We start from the raw sequence: 25570 nt of genomic DNA, 5'->3' as shown, positions 1-25570 counted from the left end.
TCATTCACAGTGTACAACAAAGCCGCACACATCTTAAACATTGAATTGGTAGTACCATCCCTTGTATCGACCCCATTCACCCACAATTCCTTCAATTCGTCCACCAAAGGCCTGAGAAATACATCCATGTCCTTTCCCGGTGATCTCGCACCAGGAATAAGGGTAGTCAACATGAAATTGGTGTCCTTCATACACAACCACGGTGGGAGATTGTAGATTGCCAACACTACGGGACACATGCTGTACGCTTGACTCATATTTCTAAATGGATTAAATCCATCAGTAGCTAACCCTAAGCGAACATTTCTAGGATCTCTGGCAAAATCAGGATGCAAGTTGTCAAAGTTTTGCCACGCTTTCGCATCTACAGGATGACGCATGACACCATCTTCTCTAACTCTCCCAGTATGATGCCATACCATCTCCTTTGTAGTATGTCTTGAACTATACATTCTTCTCAAACGTGGAGTCAACAAAAAGTAACGCATCACCTTTTGCGGTATTTTCTTTCCCTTTGTTGCTTCGTTAATCCATCTACTAGTCCCACACACCGGACAGAATTCTTTGGATGCATTATTCTCATTATAAAATAAGCAACAATCATGAACACACATGAATTGATTGATACCCCTACAATGCCATATAAATGAATCCATATATATATATAAGATGACCGAATTAATGCCTAGTTACAAACTCTCCTGTATTGTCTGTCTAAGTGTTTGGCCAAATCAATTTACCCAAAAGAAATGCTTAAAGAAGTAATGTTAGGGAAAAGATACAGTGTTTATTTTACTTCTGTACGACCTGTTATGTCTGATGAGTAAATTTATTGATATATATATACATACATACAACATGATCAGAAATTTAAGAGGGCAAATGGATTGGTTGATTTGGTTGGTGATCAACAATTAAATAAGAACACAGGCACGTTGTACGTACTATGTTATACTGTTCTAAGCGAGAAAGAGAAAGTATGTAAATATGAGCATTGTTATTGGGTATCAATAGTGTCTAGCACATTTTACATAAGTGGTATTTTAAGATTAGTTAGTGGTATTATTTTAAAATTATTTTCTTAAGTTATATGAGACTCAATACTTAATTACACCAATAGCGGTATGATGCCGAGTAGGGTATTAGGCACTAGTAATACCTTTTAGCATTTCTCTATAAATATCGGGCAAGACTATTTGGTAGGACTTAGCATAAATTTATTATCGGTAGGGAAGCTTTTTTGACCATTAATTTTAGATCATGTGATTTTTATGATATAAGGTGTATACTTTTATGATAGGACTGCTTGTATATAATTAAAATTTTATACATATTATAATAGTATATAATTATATATTTTATTTAAAAAATTAAATAATGTTAATAATTAAAAGAAATATTAATTTTTAATTTGAATTATTATTATTTTTTTTAAAAAAAAAGTTAATTTAAATTGTTTTTATATAAATATTTATTTTCCAAAAATTATTTTAATTTGCTATCAATTTTTCTATACTAATAGCTAGCTATAACAAAATTAATTACTTCAATATTTTCACCACCAATTTATTTACATGTACAGTTCTACCATAATTATTTTTAAATTAATTTACTTTATTATTCTTTTTTATCAAGAAAGATATTGTCTATTAATCAAACTGGATCAATTACATTCACAAGAGGATTCTCCCTCAAAATAGAAACTTACAACACTTTTACATTATTAAGAGCAATTTTATCTTACACAACTTCTTTTCATATACAAAATTAAGTGTACTTTTAAGGCCCTCTTTAATGATAATATTGATACAACTCTTATTTATGCACTTTTTCTTATTTATGCACAAATTTTAATTTAGCTAAATGCCATAAATTCCACCCGCTAAAATATTCTTATGAACATAATATTGTTTTTATGACACATTCTAACATATTTTTGCTCTACCATAATTATTTTTAAATTAATTTGCTTATTCTTTTTTATCAAGAAAGATATTGTCTATTAATCAAACCGAGTCAATTACATCCACAATGGGATTCTCTTTCAAAATAGAAACTTACAACCACTTTTACATTTTTAAGAACAATTTTATCTTACACAACTTCTTTTTCTATACAAACTTAAGTCTACTTTTAAGGCCCTCTTTAATAATAATATCGATGCAACTCGTATTTATGCACAAATTTTAGTTTAGCCAAATGTCATAAATTGTACTCGCTAAAATATTCTTATGAACATAATATTGTTTTTATGACCTATTCTAACATATTTTTTTTTTATTTTTAAAATTATATATGTGTTTTTTTTAAACATATTTATTTATTTATTTCAATTAATAATAATAAAAAAATAACATTAAAATAACCAAGTGCATTAACTTAAAGCCAAAAAAAAAATTAGCCTATCAATGTATACATACACACAGCATACATAAAACTCTCTATTCTATTTTTTTTTAATTTTTTCTATGAAGCAGCCACTTTTTATTTTCTTAACCAGAAAAAATAATCATGTGGATGTACACACTACCATACTATGTAATTTTTATTTGGCTTTAATTTTATTGTCCAAAAAAACTACCTCATGTCATGAGGTACGAACTAAGGGTCCTGCAGTATTATTACTCTATAAGTATATATAGGTGAAATTAGAAATATAATTGAAATGGACGACATTAATTTTATAATAGGTGGAGACATCAAAATTTTAATAAAATTGTAAAATTAGATATAATAAAATGTAAAAAGTAAAATAATAATGCATAATTATATTAAAGTAATTTTTATTTTATATTTTCACCTTACAGTTGGTAGGTGCTTCAAATCTCAATAATGATATTTTTTTTTTCAAAAAAATAAATAAAAGGTGCGGAGTGTTCAATGATAGAGATGGAAATTGGTCGGTTAATGTACGGGGAATGCAATCCCCGCCCCTATTCCCGCTACCTATTTATACCCCCATCCCCGCCCCATCCCCGTCTAATAACCAACGGATTCGGGGTAGGGGAATACCCATCGGTTATGGGGAACCCATCGGGTATCCATTAAGGTAAAATGAAAAAACAAATAAATTTAAAATAATTGAAAAAAATAAGTTAAACCAATATTCTCACAAATATTTATTATGCATTCATAATTCATAGAAGATAAAAAATAAACCTACTTAAAAAAAGCATAACCTAATAGAAAATAAAAACTAAATATGTGTCAAAGTTTGAAAAAAAAACAAAAAAAATTATATATATCTATATCGGGGTCGGATATGGTGCGGATAGTATTATCTCCGCCCCCGCCCCATCCCCGCTTCGGGTATTGAAATTGTCCCCCACCACCGCCCCATTAACCACTAAGATGGGGAATCCCCACCCTATTAGGAGCGGGTCCCCGCGGTTACCCATCCCCGCGGTATAAATTTCCATCTCTATTCAATGATGAATGATTATTTTATGCATTTGTCATTTACTCTTATTTATTGGGTTGTTTTTTTTTGAATTTGATGTGTTTTTTTCTAAATGTGTAAGTTTATGCTTAAAAGATGATCTTGATATACTGAGATCTTTTAGCTAATTTTTAACTATGTTCCCATCATTTTCTTAAGAGCTTGTGAAAATCCAAAATAAAAGAATTCTTTCTTAGCTTTTCAAAACATGTTAAATCATCTAATTTGAAGTCTAGACGCGAGAGTTATGTATTTTTACTGAGCAAGTTCGAAGTACTAAAGAAAAATGATGGAAAATAGCTTGTGGCACTATAGCACCGAGACTGGAAAAAATTTATTTTTGCGTGAGTTTGAAACCTTGGAGAATCTCGCTTGGCTCCATAGTGTTGTGTATGAAGTGCACTATAGCGTCGTTCGTACAAATTCGCTATCTTTTTTTTTAGAAAACATCATCTTTTCTATCTTTTCTAGCCAATAAAAAGAACATTGTAAAATTCTTTATTGACATATTTGATAAACTAGATAAAAATAATATTGTGGCGTTATACCCGAAATTCGGTAAGCACATCAAAGGAAGACACGTGTCGAGCTGGGAAGAACGAAGAACTCAAACACACAAACGAAAGTACACTTAGCATGGAACAACTCGTTGGAAACATAATTCGCAGAGTATGTTTATAACTCAGCTGGCTGAATAGCCCTCTGCAAGACAGAAACATACGAACTGCTAATTTATGTATTGATGAGAAACCATGTGGGTGCACGTGTGCATGACGAGGCCTCAACCTCGCTGCGTGGAAGAGAAACGATAACACTAAAAACACTTAGCCTATATTACACGATATACAAACTAAGTGTAGATAGTTTGACGAGTCAAGATAATAGACAGTAAGACGTTTATCTCGCTAGAAGATGGCGTGCATGCGAGAAAGACTATCTCGACACCAAAAAATATAGTTATCAAAGTTAACTTGGCTCTATTCTCAGCAAAGACATCCCTATGGGATAAGGTTTCCCGTATATCTTTAATTACGCGGTCATCTCGGCCCAATAAAAGCGGGATACTCGCAGCTGTGTGAATTATAAAAGCCTCATTTACTTAGCTTGATTTATAATCAAATCTCATGATTTGAGGGAATAATTGTTGTAACAATAATTGTCAACTTTTGTAAATTAGTGCCCACTATGTAATAATAAATAGTGGCAGACAAGATCAAGAAAGGGGGACGAAAAAACTCATATGAAAGAGGCCTTGAAAAATACTCAGAAATTTGAATAAGATTGACTCGTGGACTATGCAGAAATTTAACTGCAAAACCACGTAAAAACTCTGTGTTCATATTCTTTATTTTGATAGCTTTAATTTTTTCTGTGTCAGATCAATATTGTCAGACTCAAATTTGGTTAACGAAAATCTGTGTTAATGCTTTCATTGAGAGTCTCTGTGAAAAAGTTCAGAAAAAGCCTCCTGACATAAAAGTGATGGATGACACCAAAGATAATAATCCTCAAGAAAGAATCAATCATCGTCCCGGAAAAGAACCATTGAGCCTTCAGGGATGCATTGAGTCATCGCATGAAAGTTATAACCTTGTCTCTAAAATATTTTCTTGTGCAATTTTTTTAATTTAGTTAGATATTATTATTTTAATTTTCTGATTGAATGATAGGTTTAGATTAAGTGTGGCATTTTGTTACACATTCTATAGAACTGGAGTTGATCAATTTTGTCCATCAACTAATTCTTGAATTTGGAAGAATGGAAGAAACTCATTGGCTATGTCAAAAGAAGTAAGACTAAATATTCATTTTGTGCCAGCTATGAAAATAGTGGTTTGTTATTTTTCATTGCAAAGTATGAACATTTGTCTTTTCAAGTTAGAGATGGTATCTATTGTCTGATGCAATATTTGCACTTTACCACAGATCTCATGTAGACCATGGTTTTGGCAAATTTTTCCATGTAACACCAATAATAATATCTTCTAATGCTACTCTCATCTTTATTGTTCTGAGATGAGTATTAATAGTGGAAAAAAGTTGGCAAAATTCTACTTTATTAGCCTTTATTTAAAAAAAAAAATAACATGTCATTCTTTGAACATATTATTATAGCGATACTGAGAGGAAGAGAGGATGAAAGTTTTTTTGTAATATAATTTATTTTATGCAAGCTTAATTTATGATTTTGCATAATGAAGAATGGTTATTGAATTTTTCTTCCATTTATGTTATGGTTATAGGCCGAATCAGTACTTGTCAAAGCTAAACAAGAGATGAGATAAACATTAAGAGAATTGGGATTGGTTTTTATTAAGCTGACTATATTTGAGACCGGGGTGCTCAAAATGTTGACATGAAAAATCTCATAACTGTTGTTGTCGTTAAAGCAAGCAGATTCTATCGTGAGTTGAATGCTCAGACTCACAAATCCTATCTTTTCTACTCTTATATAATATGTGTATCAAATTAAATATAAGTAAATATATAAACTTCAACTTGTATAAGCAAAATTGTGTTTTTTATTAAATAAAATAATAAATAAATCATTTTCTATGGATTGAAATAATTTTTTATTTTTAAAAAAGAGGTATTTTAAATAACATAATATAAGTTATTTTGTAGGAAGAAAAATTATTATAGAAAATTATAAAAAAAAAATTAAAGGATTAATTACAAAATATTAATTGGAGAGAAATATTAAGATTAACTTATATAATAGTGTATGTGGTTGTAATTTAATATCAAGTGAAGGTTAATTATGTAAAATACTTAGTGAAAGTCTAAAAATATTCTTACTTTTATAGTGGTTATAGATTATAGATTATTATTATTATTGTTATTGGAGGTTTTTTTAAGAAAAAAATAAAGTAATAAGAAAATAAAAAAATGAGCGAATTAATAAGAAGAGAATAGATAAAGATATTTGAAGCTATTTCAGTTGAATTTTTCTATATTCAAAAATCTAAAAAATTATGTAAATAAAATACAAAAATATCTATTATCTTTGTTGTAACAATATGCCTAATGAGATATTACATAACTATATTAAAATCCTCAAAGAAATCATAATAAATAAATAATCTATATTTATATATGTATATATAAATATTGATGTTTTGTTTATGATTATTAACAAAAAATAAAATAAAATAAATGAAAAAAAAAAGTAAATATTGTAAAATAATACAATATTGTTAAAAATATTTTAAAACAATATAGTTTTCAAAATGATACATTTAAATTACACTTAACATATATATATATATATATATTGTTCAAGGAAAATAAAACATATATTATTCATCTTCGCTTATCTCCATCACATCATCTTGTCTATTTTAATGTACTCTTTTCTCAGTTATATATTTACATGCATTAGATATTTTATATATAGTAGTCATCTATATTTTTATTATTCATCTTTTGATACTATTATATTACAATTAAATTTAAAATATTAATAACTCTTCATATATATATAAATGTTATTTTAAAATAGAGAAGAAATAGTAAAAAATTAATAAAAAAATTCAAGTGGAAAAAAAATGAAACTCTAAATTGATGATGCCACATAAAAAAGTATAATTATCAGTCACAAAGTAAAAAAATAAATTTCAAAATTTAAAAAAAAAGTTTATGAAGAGTTTAATTAATTTGATAAAAAAAAAACTCTTATCAAGAACATGTTCGATGTTGTAATAGTCTTCAAGGAACCTGAAATTACCAAAAAAAGTATTGGATAAAATGTATTTACCTCATGATCTAAATCCTATACAATAACAATCTAAAATAAAAAAAATGTGTGTTATGTGTATTTTCTTTTTAGAAAAAAAAAAGTATTAAAAATAAGGGGAATTACTCTATATATTATTTTTTTTAACTTTTTTTCTTTTTAAATTTACGGTTTGGATTTCTAAGGTGGTTGCAACGCTAGTTACAATAAAGTTGCAATAGGAGTTTCTATGTAAAATTCGGTAAAAATGCAAAACAAAATTATTTTTATATGTAAAAATGAATAAGCCCCTAAAAATAATTATATAGAGTGATTAAAAAATAATGGAGATTAGAGAATATATTATCAGAATGAGAAAAAAATTAAGTTAATATTATCAGAATGAGAAAAAAATTAAGTTAATATTAAAATTTGAGTTAAGTTAATATGAGAATGAAACTTAAAAAATTCTTACTACCACGTAGTCTATTCGTATTGATATATATTTTTTAGTTTTTACTATGATATATATGTATGTAATACTTTTTAATGGGTATTATTATGGGAAAAAAACAAAAAAATACAAAAAAGGAAAAAAAATTACAAAAATACTTTGGGCCGTCCGATTAAACATTTATACAGTCCACATACAAATATTTACAAAAATACCACATGCACTAAGCCTTCAGCTGTACAGAGCGAACCATGAAGATGAAAATACGTGCTCGTTTCAAAACCGCAAAACAACCAAAATAAAACCAAAACGAGAAAAATACAACTATTAATTCTGGCAAAATCAACTGGAAAAGAATACCTGCAATGATCTAAACTGAAAATGACGACAAAAAAATCGAAAAACCGTGCGTAAAACCGAAATTACACATTTGTTTTCTATTTTATTCGATCAAAATAACTCCCCCTAATATCGAAATCTATATTCATGAAATGTAGATCTGTAACAAACAGATCTGGAGCTCCCACTAAATCCAAAACAATGTATGATGTGAAAAATTAAAAAAAAAAAAAATCTCATGAATAATACATCTACGTTATATACAGTTGCATTTTGATTTATTTTTTGTTTTGGTTGCCTTATAGTTGCATTATCGTTTTATGATAGTTTATATATTATGCAAGAATTTAATTTGATGGGGACTAAGAAATAGTAGTTATACATAGTAAGTTTTGTGCAAATAGTTGCATATTAATTTTATAGTGAAATAACATATGCAAGTAGCAAAACTATAACAAAACTACAAAACAACTGTATGCAAGTGCAAATAGTTGCCTTATAGTTGCATTATCGTTTTATGATAGTTTATATATTATGCAAGAATTTAATTTGATGGGGACTAAGAAATAGTAGTTATACATAGTAAGTTTTGTGCAAATAGTTGCATATTAATTTTATAGTGAAATAACATATGCAAGTAGCAAAACTATAATAAAACTACAAAACAACTGTATGCAAGTGTAAATAGTTGCCTTATAGTTGCATTATCGTTTTATGATAGTTTATATATTATGCAAGAATTTAATTTGATGGGGACTAAGAAATAGTAGTTATACATAGTAAGTTTTGTGCAAATAGTTGCATATTAATTTTATAGTGAAATGACATATGCAAGTACAAAACTATAATAAAACTACAAAACAACTGTATAGAAACTAAAATACAGGAAAAACTCTTTGAACATCAACATCCATGATAAATCTCATTGTTACCCATTGATGATATAAAAATGGGACTGACCAGGTTAATCTAATCTATTAGCTTTGCCACCTTTACTCATAAATCTTAATCATGTTTGTCCTAATACTTTTCTAATATTAATTTTATAACTCTACTCACGTCAATACTACTATAAGCATGAATTATATCGTTTTCTTTTCAAGTATAGAATATCATCGGTAATTGTTTCTTATTATTTTATTTTGTTATCTAATTATTTCGACGTGGCTTTGAGCTAGTCCAGCGAGAATGAAAATGACATTAAAATTGTACGAATTTATTTGTACATGCTTATATCAGTTGAATGGCCTAGTCAAAGTCTTCTCTTTTGTCATGAAAGTATTTCAGAAGTTGTAAAGTTAAACTAATAAGTTAAAAAGATTTAATTAAAAACTGAAATAAAATTTAATATAAAAAGAAAAGAAGAAAAAAAGAGAGTGAAATGATGGATTGATTGATAGAAGTCAATCCTAGACTTAAGCAACAATATATAAGAAACTAGCTTTACAATTAAAAATTAAAAATAAAAAGAAAAGAAGAATTGTTATGGAAAAAAAATAAAAAATTAAAAACTAAAAATAAAATTAAAAATAAAAAATTAAAAACTGAAATAAAATTAAAAATAAAAAATTAAAAACTGAAATAAAATTAAAAATAAAAAGAAAAGAAGAAAAAAAGAGAGTGAAATGATGGATTGATTGATAGAAAATGAAAAAAGAGAAGGAAGAGAGTAGGATTTGATTGATGATGGATGGAATGATAACTAAGTGATATTTGTGTAATAAAACCAACTTTGTAAGTAAAAATGTAGACATAGGCGTGTAGAGGTATTTAGGTAATAAATTGTGCAAAATGGATTTTTCATGTAAAAATTTCTATTATTTATTAATAGGTAATAAACAAATTTAACAATAAATATTAATTTTAAAAATATTAAACCATCAGATTTTGGTCCTAGCGGATAATAAAAGAAAATTTTGAATTTGTATGCTTAATTTAGCTAATTAAATAAAGAAAATATCAAAAAATACTCTTTTTTTTACTATATCAATAATATGTTTATATACAAAAATATTTAAGTCAAATTCAACTTTTTTATCACTTTTTTTGCCGAAAAACCTTTTTTTTATTATTTTTTTTTCAGCTGATGGACCAATCTCAGCCCATATAATGTAAAAATGAGAAATTTTTATAATTAAATAGAAAAATTATTCATAAAAAATCAAAATTTTATAATATTACCTATTCATGGGTAATATCCATTAAGAGTGCACCCGTATATGTATATATGTATATATAGAGGAAGGGATAGATACTTTTTTGGTTCTAATACTTTTCTTTAATTTTGAATGAAAATAAGAAAATAATAATAAAACGTGTACGTATTATATGTATTGTATTTTTTTTTATAAAAAATTAATTGAGTTATATTAGATATTTTATGGAAAATTTATTAAAATAATAGTAAAATATTAATTAGTGAATTTATACCCTGATAAAATATTAAAAATAGGAAAATTAAAGAACGAAGAGAAAAATAAATTTGAAAAGATTTTAGAGTGTGATATATTAACGTTTTATTTTTTTTCTTTATATATTGATATATTGATTATTTAAACGTTATTTTTAACGTAATAAGTTATTTAAAATTTCTTAAAAATTTAGAGTTAGTAGCATAGTAAATATCAACCTATATAAAGAAAAAAGATTAACATAGTAATTTTCCTTCTTACAATAAAACTTGAATCCCCTTATATATTTATTTACATAGTTTTGAACAATTGTTTTTTGTTTCTTTGTTGGGATTGAAAATGGTCCCTACTTTACATTGGTGAGAGTGGAAGCCTAGCTAATAAGATATATAGAGAAGAGATGGAACCCCAAACGAAGCAGATGACACGCAATGCCTGCCTATAATAAATAAAAGTAATTAATACGCAGTCGTTTCAACACATAGTTTTTCTGATCCGATCACCAAAACCCTAGATTTCATCACCCCCAATTTTCTTCCGATTCAGACTACACACATACAGATTTCACTGATCGAATAGTTAATTTGAAACTTGGAGAGAAGAGGCGAGGCAATCGAAATTTGATTATTACTCTTGAATTTTAGAGATAGAAAGTCTGAATTTTTAGGGATAAAGGTCACAAAATGCAGGGACGGAGTCCCCCGAAGCACAGGCACGATGGGACTTCGCCACTGCCACTTGGGATGGATTGGAGTCCTCCCCCTAGAAAATGGGTACATTTTTCTCTAGGAAAATTATTCCTTTTTTTTTTTTTACTTTCTAATCACTGCTAATTGATCACCTTTGTTCTCAATTACTGTTCAGTGTGTGTAATAAAATTGTTCCTTTCCTGTATGATCGATCATCTACTTTGTGATCTATTTTTTTACTCTCAAATTTTCGAAGTGTGATGCTGATCACTCGTTGACTTATATTGCTTCATACTGTTGTTCACCAAATATGACTTCTTGGGATGCTAGTTTCACTCATTATGTTGATTGCTCATTTTTTAGAACAAATAGTTCACATCCTTATTTACTTGCAGCAAAGATAATAGTTTGGCAGCAGATACAGGGGAGGTAGTAGCACATATCTTCATTACTATATTCTCCAAAACAATGTATAATGTATAACTCTATGAATAGAGAATATTGATTACTACTTAGCATTTTACTTATTTACTAGATTTCCATTCCAAGCGACAGTCATGTTCATTTGTCTTTACCGTACGTGCACAAGTTTGTTTAACCAATTTAAAAGTGACACGTTGATCAACACGTCATTTGATCATTAAATTTCGGTAATGGTTTGATTGGTACGAAGGAGTTTTAATTGGTTTTTCACTTTCCATTTGTATTTCTTTTTCCTATTTTATTGTGATTCTTATGGCATCATTTAATGCCAATTTTGATTTAATGTTTTTGGGATTGTAGGCAAGGCTTCTCATCAGTTCATACACTGCTTGAGTTATTGGAATACTTAGTGTGTATATGTGTTTCGTGCTTCTTGCTTTTTGCTTTTTAATATTATCTTGTATCTTAAACTTCACTTCTCTCTGCAGAATGGCCGAGACACGGTTTGGCCTCATGATTCTCGCACTGGCTGGAGTTACTGTGTTACTATACCTTCTTGGGTTGTCCTTCCAAAATCAAGAGATTCAGATCCTGTAGTGGTACTCAAATTTGAATGACCCTCCAGTGTTTTTCTATATCAGGGTTAGATGTTGTTTATGTCATCGTTTGGGATTCAAATATGATCCTTTCCAAGATAGTGGAGATAGGCTGCATAACACTGATACTAGAGTCAGTCTAACAAGTATAGTATAGTCATTAGAGCTGTCCGTAAACACTACACCATATATGATTATTGGTTGTCATTGTTCGCATTGCTTTTCGGTACTTACATAATTATCTTGTGGAGTTTGTGTTAATATTATTTCATGTTCATATTTTGTGATTAACTTCTACTTGCTAGTTTTACCAGATTATGCTGTGTGTGTTATTGTCAAACTATGGTTACATAATGTGTAACCCGTTCTGTATAGAGTTTTGGATTTTTATAAATTTGCTAATTTTTATCAAACGTAAGTGGATTTGATAGAAAAAGCACACTGTGATTTACGTCAAACCAACCTGTTAATATTCAAGTTCCAATCTAACATTTCCAAGGGACAGTTCTACAGAGTTCATGTTGGTGTGCAATCACCAGAAGGAAGTACTACAACTCGTGGAGTTCTGCGAAGATTCAATGATTTCTTGAAGTTATTCAGTGATGTAAGTCTGCCTTTTGGTTTAGTTATTTATGTATACTGGTTCGCAAATTTGTTGGTTGTGATGAATTACTTCTTTCTTTCTTGAGTTATATGAAGAAAAAAACATTCCTATTTCTTGGTTCCTTCTTGAAGTTGCTCTTTTAATGAGGGAATTACTTTTTTATTTTTGGCCAGCTTAAAAAAGTGTTTCCAAAGAAAAATTTCCCATTGACCCCACCCAAGGGGCTACTGCGAATGAGAAGTCGGGCTCAGTTGGAAGAGGTAGGTAATGCCTTTTTAACTTATTCAAGCAGGAGTAATTTGGAGTCTGTTTCATTGTATTTTCTAAACTTATTATGTAGAGTATGATGATATTGGTCTTTATACATAAACATAATTATGGACAATCTTGTACCCAAGAGGGGTAACTCAAATGGTCAGCCATGTGGTTTGCTCCCACTGTTCCACATGGCCTGAGTTTCGAGTCCTTCCTGGGATACTTACATAGGAATTACTATAGTTTCCTCTTAGGTGGGTATCCTAGTTTAAAAAATAAATAAAAAATTATGGACAATTTTGTTGTTCTAACTAGTGATATTAGAAGAGAGACTACCATTTCTCCTAGCTTCATTGGCCTTTCTTTGAAATATAACTGAAGTGCGTATCGTCAAGCAAACTTTGATCAGCAATCTTTACCAATGCTGATGCAGATAAATGCATGTACGTGACAAATATATGTATGTATATATATTTTAATCATATTTTGTTTTGTTACAGAGAAGATGCTCCTTAGAGGAATGGATGACGAAGCTTCTGTCTGATATTGATGTGTCAAGAAGCGTTATTGTGGCATCTTTTCTTGAACTTGAAGCTGCTGCTAGGTCGTGTATGTGATTTTCTATTGCATGAAGTGCACTTCTAAGCCTTTTTCTTTTATACCCACATTGTTTACTTTCAGTGAAATAGTATATATCTAGGTCTTAGAGAAATAAAAGCCTTATAAATGTCTTGATCTATGTTCTTCTATTACACGTTTCTCAGCATTCCAAGATGTACATCCGCAGACTTCAGAAGGCAATTCTCATGATTTGCCTACCCAGTCAAGCTTGCCTGCCATTGTTGGTAGTTCATCAATAACATCAGATTATGGAAGTGATACTGCTTATGAGGTATCCGAGATGGGAACTCCTAGGCTAGGAAGGGATGACAGTTATGACATGGGTATGGAGGATCTGGCATTGGATGAGGTTTTGACAAGCCCGATAGAAAATCTTGTAAAGTATGGCATGTCTAATATCGACGAGGGTTTGTTTATGGGGCAGACTATTTTAGACCAATTGGAAGGCCTTCCTCGGAGTAAAGTGCAAGCCAGACATTTCAACAATGTTGTAGGGAAGAATGTATATAATGGAAACGCTTCTAAAACTTCATTCTTATCTAGTAACGGAACAGATCTTTTCTCTGAGCAAGAGATTAATAAAGTAATTGCTCATGCTCGCAAGCTATCAAATGACAGTGTGGGAAGTGATGCAAGTTCTCTTAGAGGTAGTGAAATGTCTATATCCGGGATTCCAAATTCATCTGGAGAAGGTTCTCTTGACCTTCTTGGAGGTGCTGAAGTTTCAAGCAGCATGGAGACTCTTGGCAACTCAGAAATGCATGCTTCAGGAGGTGGTGCTCGGTTAGTTCTTCCATTAGATCAGCGCCATAAATTGAATAGGATCCTTCTGACAATGCAGCGAAGGCTAGTCACAGCAAAAACTGATATGGAGGATCTTATAGCAAGACTATATCAAGAAATGGCTGGCAAAGACTACCTTACAACAAAGGTACTTCTAAATTTGTGATTTCAAGCAGTTGGACCAATTTTGTTTAGGTTGTTAAGTACATACCTACTGCTTGTTGATAAAATGGTGCTAGATTCTAATGGTGTTGAAATGTTGTATGATTTTTTTCCTTGGAGATCGTATAATTTGTCTTTGAAGTCTTGATATTGATAAATTTTATAATGAATCTGGCTGCACTTAGCTTCTTATCAGGAATTTGTCACTTTCTAGTTTCTACAAGACATCAAGTTACTTTTCTCTTGAGTGTGTGTGAAATATTTGGATCCATGATGTTGCCATTTAATGATGTATTGAGAGATATTGAAGTTGTGCTTGATGCTACCAGATTGTTTAATCTTACATAATGCTGGTGGTTGTGTTTTCGTAACACAACCGGACATGTGCAGGTTAAGGATTTGGAAGTGGAACTTGAAACTGCTCGACAAAAGGGTAAAGAAAACCTGGAGCAAGCTATATTGATTGAGAGAGAAAGGTTCACCAAAATGCAGTGGGATATGGAGGAACTTCGGCAGAAGTCCTTTGAAATGGAGTTAAAATTGAGTTCGAAGTCTGAAAAGGTTTCCGTACCTATCTTGTTTCATTTTTATGATCTTTTTCATCTATGTGTGGAATCATTATAATGGTTTGAAATAATCTTGATGAATCAAAATATAATATCAGGATGAGAAATCATGTGTGAAGTCAGCAAGAAGTTCAATCGATCTAGATAAAGACATTTTGCTGCAGGAATTGGATTCTTCCAAGGAGCAGCTTGAGATTTTGTCGAAGCGATATGAAGACTTGGAAGCAAAATCCAAAGCTGACCGCAAAGTCCTTGTTAAAGAAGTCAAATCTCTTCGAAATTCACAATCACAATTGGAGGATGAGCTCAGTAACTCCCTCAAGGAGAAGGCAGAAGCTGAGGTAATTTATGTTCTATTAAAAGTAAAATTTCCCATTCAAGTTTCTTGATATTTGGTATTGCAGCATATTTCTTCTTTCTTTCTTGTGTGGTAATTTGAAGGCTTTGTTGTGTCAATAACTAGTATCCTTAGTGAAAGAAAGAAATATAAGGTAGAAAGTAAGGCCTGCAACTCACTTCGGGGTGGTTTCTTTTGTTCAGAAACTTCTTAAACAGGAAAGACAACGGAGTGAGCAGCGTGAAAATGCTAGGCAAAAGTTACTGCATAAGTGCAGGATTCTTCAGAGTAAACTTAAGGAGTGCAATCTGAATTTAGCTGGGGCTTTTGATGATGTTAGTCCCTGTCCATCAGTAATGGTGGCTTCAGGTTTCTTGGCATCAGATGACCAAATTAACTCTCTTCTTACAGAGGTACTCTTCGTAGGAACTATTTTATTGCTTATCACATCTATTTTTATCTCTTATTTTTTTATATATAAATCTGTTTCTTGAACTTGTTATCAATCAATGAGTAACAAGGAATTATTTGAGAGAAAGATGGTCTGTCAAATTCTTACTGAGATGTGAAAAAGTTGTAAAACTACCTATGAAAATAATAGCACAAATGGTACCTTTCTTTTATTTTTTTTACGATGACTCAACAATCTATTCTCAACAATTTACAGGCTGAACTTCTAGGGGAAGAAAATGGAGATTTTGCTTCTGAGTTGGAGGATAGTCACGAAATGGTCAATGATCCAACGACAACAGACGATGAGTTGCGCAAGACATTAGCCAACATCTTTATCGATAACGTTAAGCTAAGAAAACTGCTGAGCTCTGTTTCAAGTCGCGCTCCCAAAATGGATTGCGATAAAGATGAGGAAGAGCCCCAAGAGAATTTGTCTTATGAATGAGTGAAACAGAGATGAACATGATTTTCGAGTATGATCCAGTACATGGGTTTTGCATAATCATTCTTCCATTTCTGCTTAAGAAGGGAAGAAAGAGAAAGAGAAAAAGAAAAAGAAAAAAGATAACATGGAACTAAGAAAAATAAAATAAAGAAACTATTTGTTTCTTCTTATAGTAGTTTATGAAAAACAAGAGAAATTACACTGCATATACGAAATCTTCAAGGAATCATCTTTGTAATGTGTACTGTTTTATTAACTTAGAATGAATATTAATGAAAAAGGGAGACAATTAGAGGGGAAAATGTTGTAAAATTAAATTGCAGTTTGCTCATTGACATAACTGCATCCATTTATGTAGACGATGACTGTCATTCTATTATGTGTGGTTGTTATATGCACAACTTTTTAACTCTTTTTTGCTAAGAACACAACTTTTTAACTATTGGTTGATGAGAACATACCATTACACGTATGTAAATGCTATTCTTAATAATGCAAAAATCCATCTCATAATCTCCGATTATCTAACAGAAATTGCTTGTTTAATGCTTTTATTTTTTCATTAAAATTAGCTATTAAAACTAAGGCCATTAAATTAATTAATTAATTATTTTTTCGAAAAAATAATTAGTTTTAAATATCTAAATTTAATTTATTTATTAAAATATGACTTAAATAATTATTTTAAAATATCAATCAAATTAAGTAATTATTTTTATAACAAATTATTTTAATATAAATTTGAATAAGACGTTAATTCAATTAATTAATCATATTTTATAACAAACTAGAAAATAGGCTGCCCTTCGCGGGCCCCGACTAAATAATTATATAAATATTAATTAAACAATAAAATAGTATCAAATAGTTTTAAATTTATTTTTATGTATATTTTTTAAAAATATATCTATATAGAAAATTCTAAAGAATTAAAAAAAAAATATTATCATACAACTTCTTATATAAATAAAAAATTAGGTATTTTTTTTTTAAATATATATTATAGTGAAGAAAATTAAAAAATAAATATTTTTTACACAAAATAGAGATCTAAAACAAAAAGAAGATGATAAATCTATAGAAAATTCATCATATAATTTTAAAACTAACTATCATTATCGTATCTCAGTTGTAGTCACCGATGTATTTAAAGTTGATGTCATCACCGTATCTCACTTGTAATCATCATTAATATTCTTTTCTAATAAGTTGTTTTGTTCATAAAATAAATTAAACAATTATCAGTAAGTACTTACTTTTATTATGTGAGAGAAGAGAGGGTGATAAACGTATAAGTTTAGAATTTTGACAATTTTGGCGTATTAGTTAATAATTTTTGGGATAATTACATAATGCACCATTTTTTGTAAAAAAAAATTACATTTTTACGTTTACAGAATTTTTTTATATATATATTTTTACGATTTTCCATGGAAACAACACGAAAACAATAAGAAAACAACATAAAAGTAACAAGAAAATAACATCTAAATAACATCAAAACAACAACAAAAAATAACATACAGATAACAAAAAATCAACAATAAATTAACAAGTGTACAACATAAAAAGACCATATTTTCTATAAATAAAATAAAAATTAATCGTAAAAATGTTTAAAATTCCGTGAAATCGTATTTTTGTAATTTTTTTTTTGTTGTTTTTGTGTATTTGTGAAATAAACCAATAATTTTTTTTGATAAATTATAGTAGTTAATATTAACTATATCTCTCTCTGAAAAAATTATATGTATTTATTTTTTTAATACATATATATTTATTTATTAGTTATTATATACAAATATATAGTTATTTTTTTAATTTTTAATTGATTGATGATCTCTAATTAAATAAAGAAGAATAAAAAAATTTTAAAAAAATGAGAGAATTTAAAGTAGAACAAAATTAGAAAAATGAGAGAATTAAGAAGAAAATAGATATTTAGAAATTATAATTATAATTAGGCTAATTAGTAATTTTTTCCTCCGAACTTTGACATGTACTAAATCGTGCCCCCTGGACTTTTTTGGCCGATAAAAATTCCCCCCGAACTATTGAAATGGTTAAATTTAAGGACTTTTGTTAAATTTAAAAATTCCCTGGACTTTTTTTGCCGTTATATTTTTAAAATATCTACACTTATTTACTCATCATTTTATTGTTTAATAAAATTAGTTATATATTTTCTTATAAATAAATTTAAAATTAGATTAAATTTTATATATTTAAAAAATATGGACTTTTTCATTTTTACACTTCAAAACAGTTTTTTTTTTTGTATTTTTACGGAATTCTATATAGAAACTCCTGTAGCAACTAACAGAGTAATCTAAATTGCAACTAAAATCCATATAGCAACCCACATAGAAATCGCCAGAGAAACCACTAGAGCAACTCAAACCGTAAATTGAAAAAAAAAATTAAAAAATAATATATGGGTAATTTTCCTAGAAAATATAACTGAATTTTAGATTTAATTATTATTATTATTATTATTTAAATTAATAATTAGGTAATAATGCATGTTACTAATACCTAGTTATAAAATAAATCGAAACCTCTAAACTGAAAGATTAAATTTTGTTGTTTAAAAAAAAAAAAGAAAAGATTAAATATGAAAATTGTTTGGTTAATATAATTTCACCTAACCAATTTTGATTAAAAAAATTGTTCACATTATTATAACTAATAATTTTTTTTACTTCAATTTAGGACAACTTGTAAATAAATGATAACAAATAATTATTGTAGGCACCCAATTAAATTACTCTGTTAAGTTTATTCTAAACATATTTTCTCAATTTTATTTTATTCTTTTTTGCTGATTTAAATCTTTTTTTAAAAAAAAAATACTTTCATAAGTAAGCATAAATTAGAAAATATATATTTTATGACAAAATAAATAAAGTGTTATAATAAAATTGAGAAAATATATGAGGAATCATCTTATATATTACTTTTTTAATTTTATTTTGTATTTTTACGGTTTGAGTTATTCTAATAAGTAGGTTGCTATATATATATATAGATTGAGAAAAATACATTCTATACCCACTTTTCATTTCTTATTTTAATGTTTACCTTTCTTTTATTACTATTTTATTTATATCTGTTATATTCTTATTATGTGTGTTAGGGACTTTAATTTTGATAAGTTATCTGTGGTCATATTTGGTATTTTCATTATAAAGATGATATTTATCAAATTAAAATTATTTTGCTGTTATATTTGGTTAATGTGTAATAAAAAAGAGAAATTTACATGGTATACTAACTTTTGCTATTTTTTTTACAAAAATACTGTCAGGCGATATTTTTTACTTTTTTACTGTATTTTTTTATAAGTTTCATACTGCAGTATATTGTGTTAAGTTTTCATTGGTATTCTACTGGTGTTTTTTAGTTGTTCTACTGTTGTTTTGAGTTGTTCTGTTTTGTGTTTTACTGTGTGTTTTATAAAAACACAGTATTTTTGAAAAAATTTCTGTGTGACAGTGTTTTTGTAACAGTTACCCTAAATTCTAATATTTTAGTAAGTTTTCCATAAAAAAAAAATAGTAGCTTTCAACTTATCTCATATAGATTTGGATTGCGATTTAAGTTGGGATAAGTTGAATAATACTTCTTCTTTTTTTATTCATTAATCAAAAATACTTTCTTATGATATTTTATTAAAATTTACGCACGCTTATGAGTGGGTTGTCTAGTATATATTCACTCTTTACTTAAATCTAGCATATAATTTATATTAACCTAAATGGTCTTATTGGGACATTATCTATAAAATTATGTATATCTTAAAGAATATGAAAATAGAGGTAAAAATTAAAATAAATAAAGTAAAGTGAGTATAACAATGTAATTTTCTCATTTTTTTTTAAGTTGCTCCATTAATTGTTATGTGAATTTTCATAAAAATATATATATAAAAAATAGTTTGAAGTATAAAAATAATAAAAAATACAAAACCATAAAATTACGAGTAACTTGTTATATACAATACTCGTATGAGGTATACAAATTTACTTTTGGAAATAGAAGATAACTCCAAAATTTTACCCAAAAAAAGGAAACCAAAAAATATTTGAAGGGAAAGCGCAATTATATATATATATATATATATATTTTTTCTAGTGTAAGGGAATCTATTTGATACCTTACCAAGACTATTACAGATAACATCTAGAAATGAAATAATAAGATTATAAGACCATACATGTATTAACAATATATAATCTACAAAAAGTAGGCAGGAGAATCATTGAGACATGTACTAAATTAATAACCAACTAAACACATTGATATATGTATCTAAAAAACAACAAATGAGTAGTTGCTCAAAACATTTTCTTGTTCTTTTTCCAAATCAATAATATTAATAATAATCCCAGTCCCAGCAGCAACAGCCAACTATTTCACTTCAATTATTATCCATCTGACGTGGCTCAATTAAAATGTAAAGAGGCTTTCCATTAAGCCTACTTTCACCCTGTCAAAATAAATTACAATATGAATTTGAAATTCACCACATTTTTTTAAAAAAAAAAAAGAAAAGAAAACACCTACATTGGTGTCCCGCAATCCTATGACACAACCGCATTCAACGACGTCGGCCCCCTGGCGTTCTACAAAATAACAAAATTGATAGTATACTGAGTGAGTGGGGAAGTAATTTATTATAATAATAATAAATATTTAGTTATTTTGAGTGTCACCTAAAAGTCGAATTGCAGCGGAAAGTGTCCCACCAGTTGCTACTAAATCATCAATTACTAAAGCACGATCACCAGGGTTTACAGCCCCCACATGCATCTCTAGTTTGTCACTTCCGTACTCTAGAACATAATGTTCTGCAATTACAGCACCTACCCAATAATAATTCAAAAATTAATAATTAATCAATTTAATAAAAAGTCACCTAATAAAACAGTAAAAAAATTATATTATCATTCAAATTACCTGGTAACTTTCTTGGCTTTCGTAGAGGAACAAATTTGGCACCAATAGCTAAAGCAATTGATGGACCGAAAATGAAGCCTCTCGCCTCTATTCCTACAAAAATATATTTTATTTTAATAATTTTTCATTCAATATTAACAATTATATATAAATTTGATAAAATAAAAACATTTTTATTTGTACGGACCACCATATATTTATATATATATATATATAGAGAGAGAGAGAGAGAGAGAGTAGTGTTTGTGTGTATAGAGTGGTACCGGCAACAACAGAGATACCCATGTCTCTATAGCGATCAACAAAAATATCGACGGTGTCTTTGAATGCCTTGTGATCTAACAACAACGTCGTTATATCTTGAAACATTATTCCTGTACATATATATATATATATTATATGATACTCCACGTGTTTGAAGAAAGTTCTAAAAGAGATTCCGAAAAAAGAAAAAAAAGAATATAGAATAATATGGTGTAAAGAAACAAAAGGCTGTGTAGTGATCTGAGCTGAGCTGAAAGGTTGAATGAGCTCGTTCAGCTCATATGAGCAAAACAGTTAAGTAATAAGATAACTAAAATAACTGTATAACTATTATTTATTAAAAAATAGAAAAGGAATTTGACAGAACCTTGTTTGGGAAAGTCTGGGATGACCCTAATAGAGTCTGATATGGCTTGAAGCCTTGGATCTCCTTTGAGTCCATTTTCTGCTGCAAACATCTTCAATTTCACTTTCTTCAGCTGCCTCTGTTTTTTTATAAGTAAATGCTACTCAAAATCACTCTTTTGGAGGAGGGTTTTTTTTCCTTACCCTTGTTCATTTCATAGATGCCAAGGCCTTGAAATTGCTCCCTCAATTTATTGACGAATTCATACCTTAAAATGGAAAAAGAAAATTAGCTTTATTTGGTATTTCTCATTTTTCTTTCCTTTCCAATTTTCAAGAAGAGAAGAGAAGAGAGTTTGTTGAGTTATTTACTATCTTTTACCCTCAACGAGAAAAAAGAGAAAAAAAATGGTATAAAATTACTCTGATTCTCATTTCTCATTTCTCAATATGAGAAAGAGAAAAAGAAAGAGGAGAGAGTAATTACTATGGGTTTTTGTTTGGTCATTAAATATGGTGGCCATACCCAATATACCACTTTCGAAGATACGTTCGAGATTAGTTCATCATTACGCGACCCTTTTGCACGTGTACTACACGCCGCCTTAATCACTCTCTTCAGATTATCAAAGATTCGGTTCGGATATTACTCATATTAATTTACAACAACAGTAATCACAATTACTATTATAGAATATGAGAAATATTAAAAAGTATGGTGTGTCAATATTGCTATAATATTCTCATTATAGAATAATTTTTGCAAAAATAAAATCTATGGATTTAAATTTTCTTAAAATTAAAATGTAAAAATAAAAAATATAGTACAATTTCTTGATTACTCTACATTAATTAATCAATTGTTTTTTGTTTGGCTACAACAAGAGTTCAATTAATTAATCAATTGTTTAAAGAACTTTTTTTTCTTCCTACTTTTTGAAACCAGTCACTTTTGTTCGTCATTATTTCTGTCTAAAAACCATGGTCTCTCCAATGGTATATATATTGTAAAATTTGAGTTTATCTTTTTTTCTCCTTTTTTTATTTGAATGATGCCTCACTAATTTTTAAAGTTTTCTAATTGAAATTATGTATCTAATTTTGATTGGTTTAAAGAAAGAGAAAAAAAATACATTGAAAAAGAATATTTGATATCAATATCGATAATCATATACAACAGTTTTATATTTCGATAATCTATTATAGAATTACACAAAATATTAATAAGTGTGTTGACTTTTTAAGTTATTTTGTCCCTTTCTATTGGAAAATAATTTTTAAAATTATGTCAAAATATAGTATTGACTCTTTTCTACACTAAATTTCACTACAAATTATGCACTTTACATTATTGATGGTTTTATATTAAAAAAATGTGAATATTGTTATATTATATTGTTATAATATAAGATAGATTAAAATATTAAAATGAGACATATTATATATTAATATGAGATTAATGTATATAATATGATTGAGAGTTACATACATATAATAATATTCACATAAATTGTAACATTAGAGGTGGAGTTACTCATATTTTGTAACTTCCACATGATCACTAATTAAGTGTGTAAAGAGTGGTTACACAACTTAATTGTTTTGAAATTCAAAACCATAATTCAAATATAGTTGTTGGAGATTAAATTTTGTCATTTATAAAGTGTATAAGTGATATAAAATAAAGTGGCAATGGTTTGGAATGGTTTGAAGAGTTGTTTGCAAAAGCTGAAAAATTTGGTAACTAGTAACTAGTTACTGTTTTTTTCAGCTTTAATTGTTGAACGTTTTTTGCCTATAAGGATGGTTTTTAACAACTCTCATAACCTCCAAATTACCCATTTAATCTCATTTACACCCCATTAAGAAATGGTAACAACCCTTGGGTGTAGGTTATTTGAATTTCAAAATATGTGATCTTCAAACACTATAAATAGAGGTTTTTCTTTCACTTGAAAGGGACAATATTTTTTGTGAGTTTCTATCAAAGAGAGCACCTTGCTAGAAACTATAAGCTTGATAATTCCAGAAAGCTATTTCCATTTTCTTTCTTCCCTAAGTGCTTGTGGTAGGGGGAAATAAGCTTTTGGACAAAGGTGTAAAACCTTGTTCAAGTTTTGTGATTCCCCTACTTGACACTTGGTGTTAGTGTTGTTGAGATTGTTCTCACATCTATATATATACTACTATTTATATTGTATTTTATAATCTTCTCTTCATCTTATTTTTCTATAGTACTTATGTATGTTTTTTGTCTAGAGTTGTAACATTATTTTATCAATATTATTGTTCTTGTACTTTTCAATTTGAGTTGTATTTTGACTTTGGTCTTTCTATTGAAGCACCTATAAATTTCCAACAATCAAAAGCTTACCCATCCTACCTAGCTTCAATGGAAGGTGAGACCATCAAAATGATGAATCAAGACCTAGTGAGGTTGGATAGGTTTGATGGATCCAACTTTACTAGGTGGCAAGATAAAGTGAGGTTTCTCTTGACCACACTCAAGATAGCATATATTCTTGAGTCTACTTTGGAGCCTCTACCCGCTCAATCCGAGAAAGACACTCCCGAGATGGTGGAGAAGAGAAGGAAGAGAGAGGAGGACAATCTCCTATGTAGAGGTCATATTCTAAATGCCTTGTCTGATAGGCTATATGATCTCTACACTAATACTAATTCCGCGAAGGAGATTTGGAATGCTTTGGAAGCAAAATACAAGGCGGAAGAAGAAGGTACAAGAAAATTTTTAATTTCACAATATTTTGAATTTTCTTTTAGTGATGCTAAAGATCTTCTTCCTCAAATCCATGAGTTACAAATCATTGTGAACAAGTTAAAGGTTCTCAAGATTGAGCTTCCCGAGGCATTCCAAGTTGGTGCAATTGTGGCAAAGTTGCCACCAACTTGGAAGGGCTATAGGAAAAGAATCCTCCATAAAAATGAGGATTATTCATTGGAAGAGATCCAAAAACATATCCGAATCGAAGAGGAATCGAGATTGAGAGATAAGGGAAATGTGAAAGAACCTAAAGATGAGGTTTCTAAGGCCAATGCGGTCTCAAACAAGCATCACAAAGGCAACAACAATAATAAAAGTGGTGGAAAATATTTGGGTCCAAGAAAAGACAATAGCCAATTCAAAGAAGTGAGAGGCCATTGTTTTGTGTGTGGAAAATTTGGGCACTACGCAAGAGATTGTAGGCATCGTAAGGATCTAATGAAAAATGAGATTAATACCATAGATGATGAGGAAGTGATTATGGCATAGTCATGCTTATATTATTTTGTGAGATGATTGTCTATGTATTGACATATTTAAATAATGCTTGTGAAGCTATAAATAAATAAAGTTCATTTCACTTTACTCTATGTGTTTGGTATATCATTTTGAGAATGAGAATTTTGTGTACAACAAATTTACAAATAATTCTATTAGTTTGAGTATATTGCATGTTAATATATATGTGAGATATATAATATATAGCATGTATATATTATATATGTTGAGCATGTAATACATGATATATATTTGTGATGAGAATATTTATTTATGAGATGCATATATAATATATATAGCATAAGATGCATACAATATATATATATATATATCATGTGAAGATGATATAGATTATGATAAATTGATATGTATATTAAAGTGTATATGTTACATGTATGTGAGATATGTAACATATATAGTTGTGATAAAC

At 28.7% G+C, this 25570-nt stretch overlaps 2 protein-coding genes across 4 annotated transcripts; one reads left to right on the top strand and one right to left on the bottom strand.

The window, feature by feature from the left end:
- The first annotated feature begins 10669 nt into the window (after nucleotides 1-10669).
- LOC115702363 (PX domain-containing protein EREL1) lies at nucleotides 10670-16671 on the top strand. Of its 2 annotated transcripts, XM_030629833.2 has the most exons (10): nucleotides 10670-11131; nucleotides 11959-12069; nucleotides 12572-12670; nucleotides 12844-12930; nucleotides 13426-13534; nucleotides 13690-14477; nucleotides 14882-15052; nucleotides 15156-15398; nucleotides 15598-15807; nucleotides 16062-16671. In XM_030629833.2, exons 1-10 carry the CDS (start codon nucleotides 11042-11044, stop codon nucleotides 16290-16292), a joined length of 2139 nt encoding a protein of 712 aa, XP_030485693.1. In that variant the 5' UTR covers nucleotides 10670-11041; the 3' UTR covers nucleotides 16293-16671. The 2 variants fall into 2 exon arrangements, with proteins under 2 accessions (XP_030485693.1, XP_030485694.1); XM_030629834.2 differs by lacking the exons at nucleotides 10670-11131; nucleotides 11959-12069; nucleotides 12572-12670 and having other exon boundaries at nucleotides 12844-12934.
- Nucleotides 16672-20375: 3704 nt separating this feature from the next.
- LOC115702364 (adenine phosphoribosyltransferase 5) lies at nucleotides 20376-22360 on the bottom strand. Of its 2 annotated transcripts, XM_030629835.2 has the most exons (6): nucleotides 21883-22360; nucleotides 21515-21625; nucleotides 21252-21344; nucleotides 21008-21157; nucleotides 20859-20917; nucleotides 20376-20781 (listed from the first exon to the last, which is right to left on the bottom strand). In XM_030629835.2, exons 1-6 carry the CDS (start codon nucleotides 21971-21973, stop codon nucleotides 20713-20715), a joined length of 573 nt encoding a protein of 190 aa, XP_030485695.1. In that variant the 5' UTR covers nucleotides 21974-22360; the 3' UTR covers nucleotides 20376-20712. The 2 variants fall into 2 exon arrangements, with proteins under 2 accessions (XP_030485695.1, XP_060962394.1); XM_061106411.1 differs by having other exon boundaries at nucleotides 20376-20917; nucleotides 21883-22357.
- Between the last annotated feature and the right edge of the window lie 3210 nt (nucleotides 22361-25570).

The sequence above is a fragment of the Cannabis sativa genome, chromosome X, assembly GCF_029168945.1.
Source record: "Cannabis sativa cultivar Pink pepper isolate KNU-18-1 chromosome X, ASM2916894v1, whole genome shotgun sequence".
Taxonomy (NCBI): Eukaryota; Viridiplantae; Streptophyta; class Magnoliopsida; order Rosales; family Cannabaceae; genus Cannabis; species Cannabis sativa.
The sequence above is the reverse complement of the archived record's forward strand: the minus strand, read 5'-3'. Positions and strand labels throughout refer to the sequence as shown.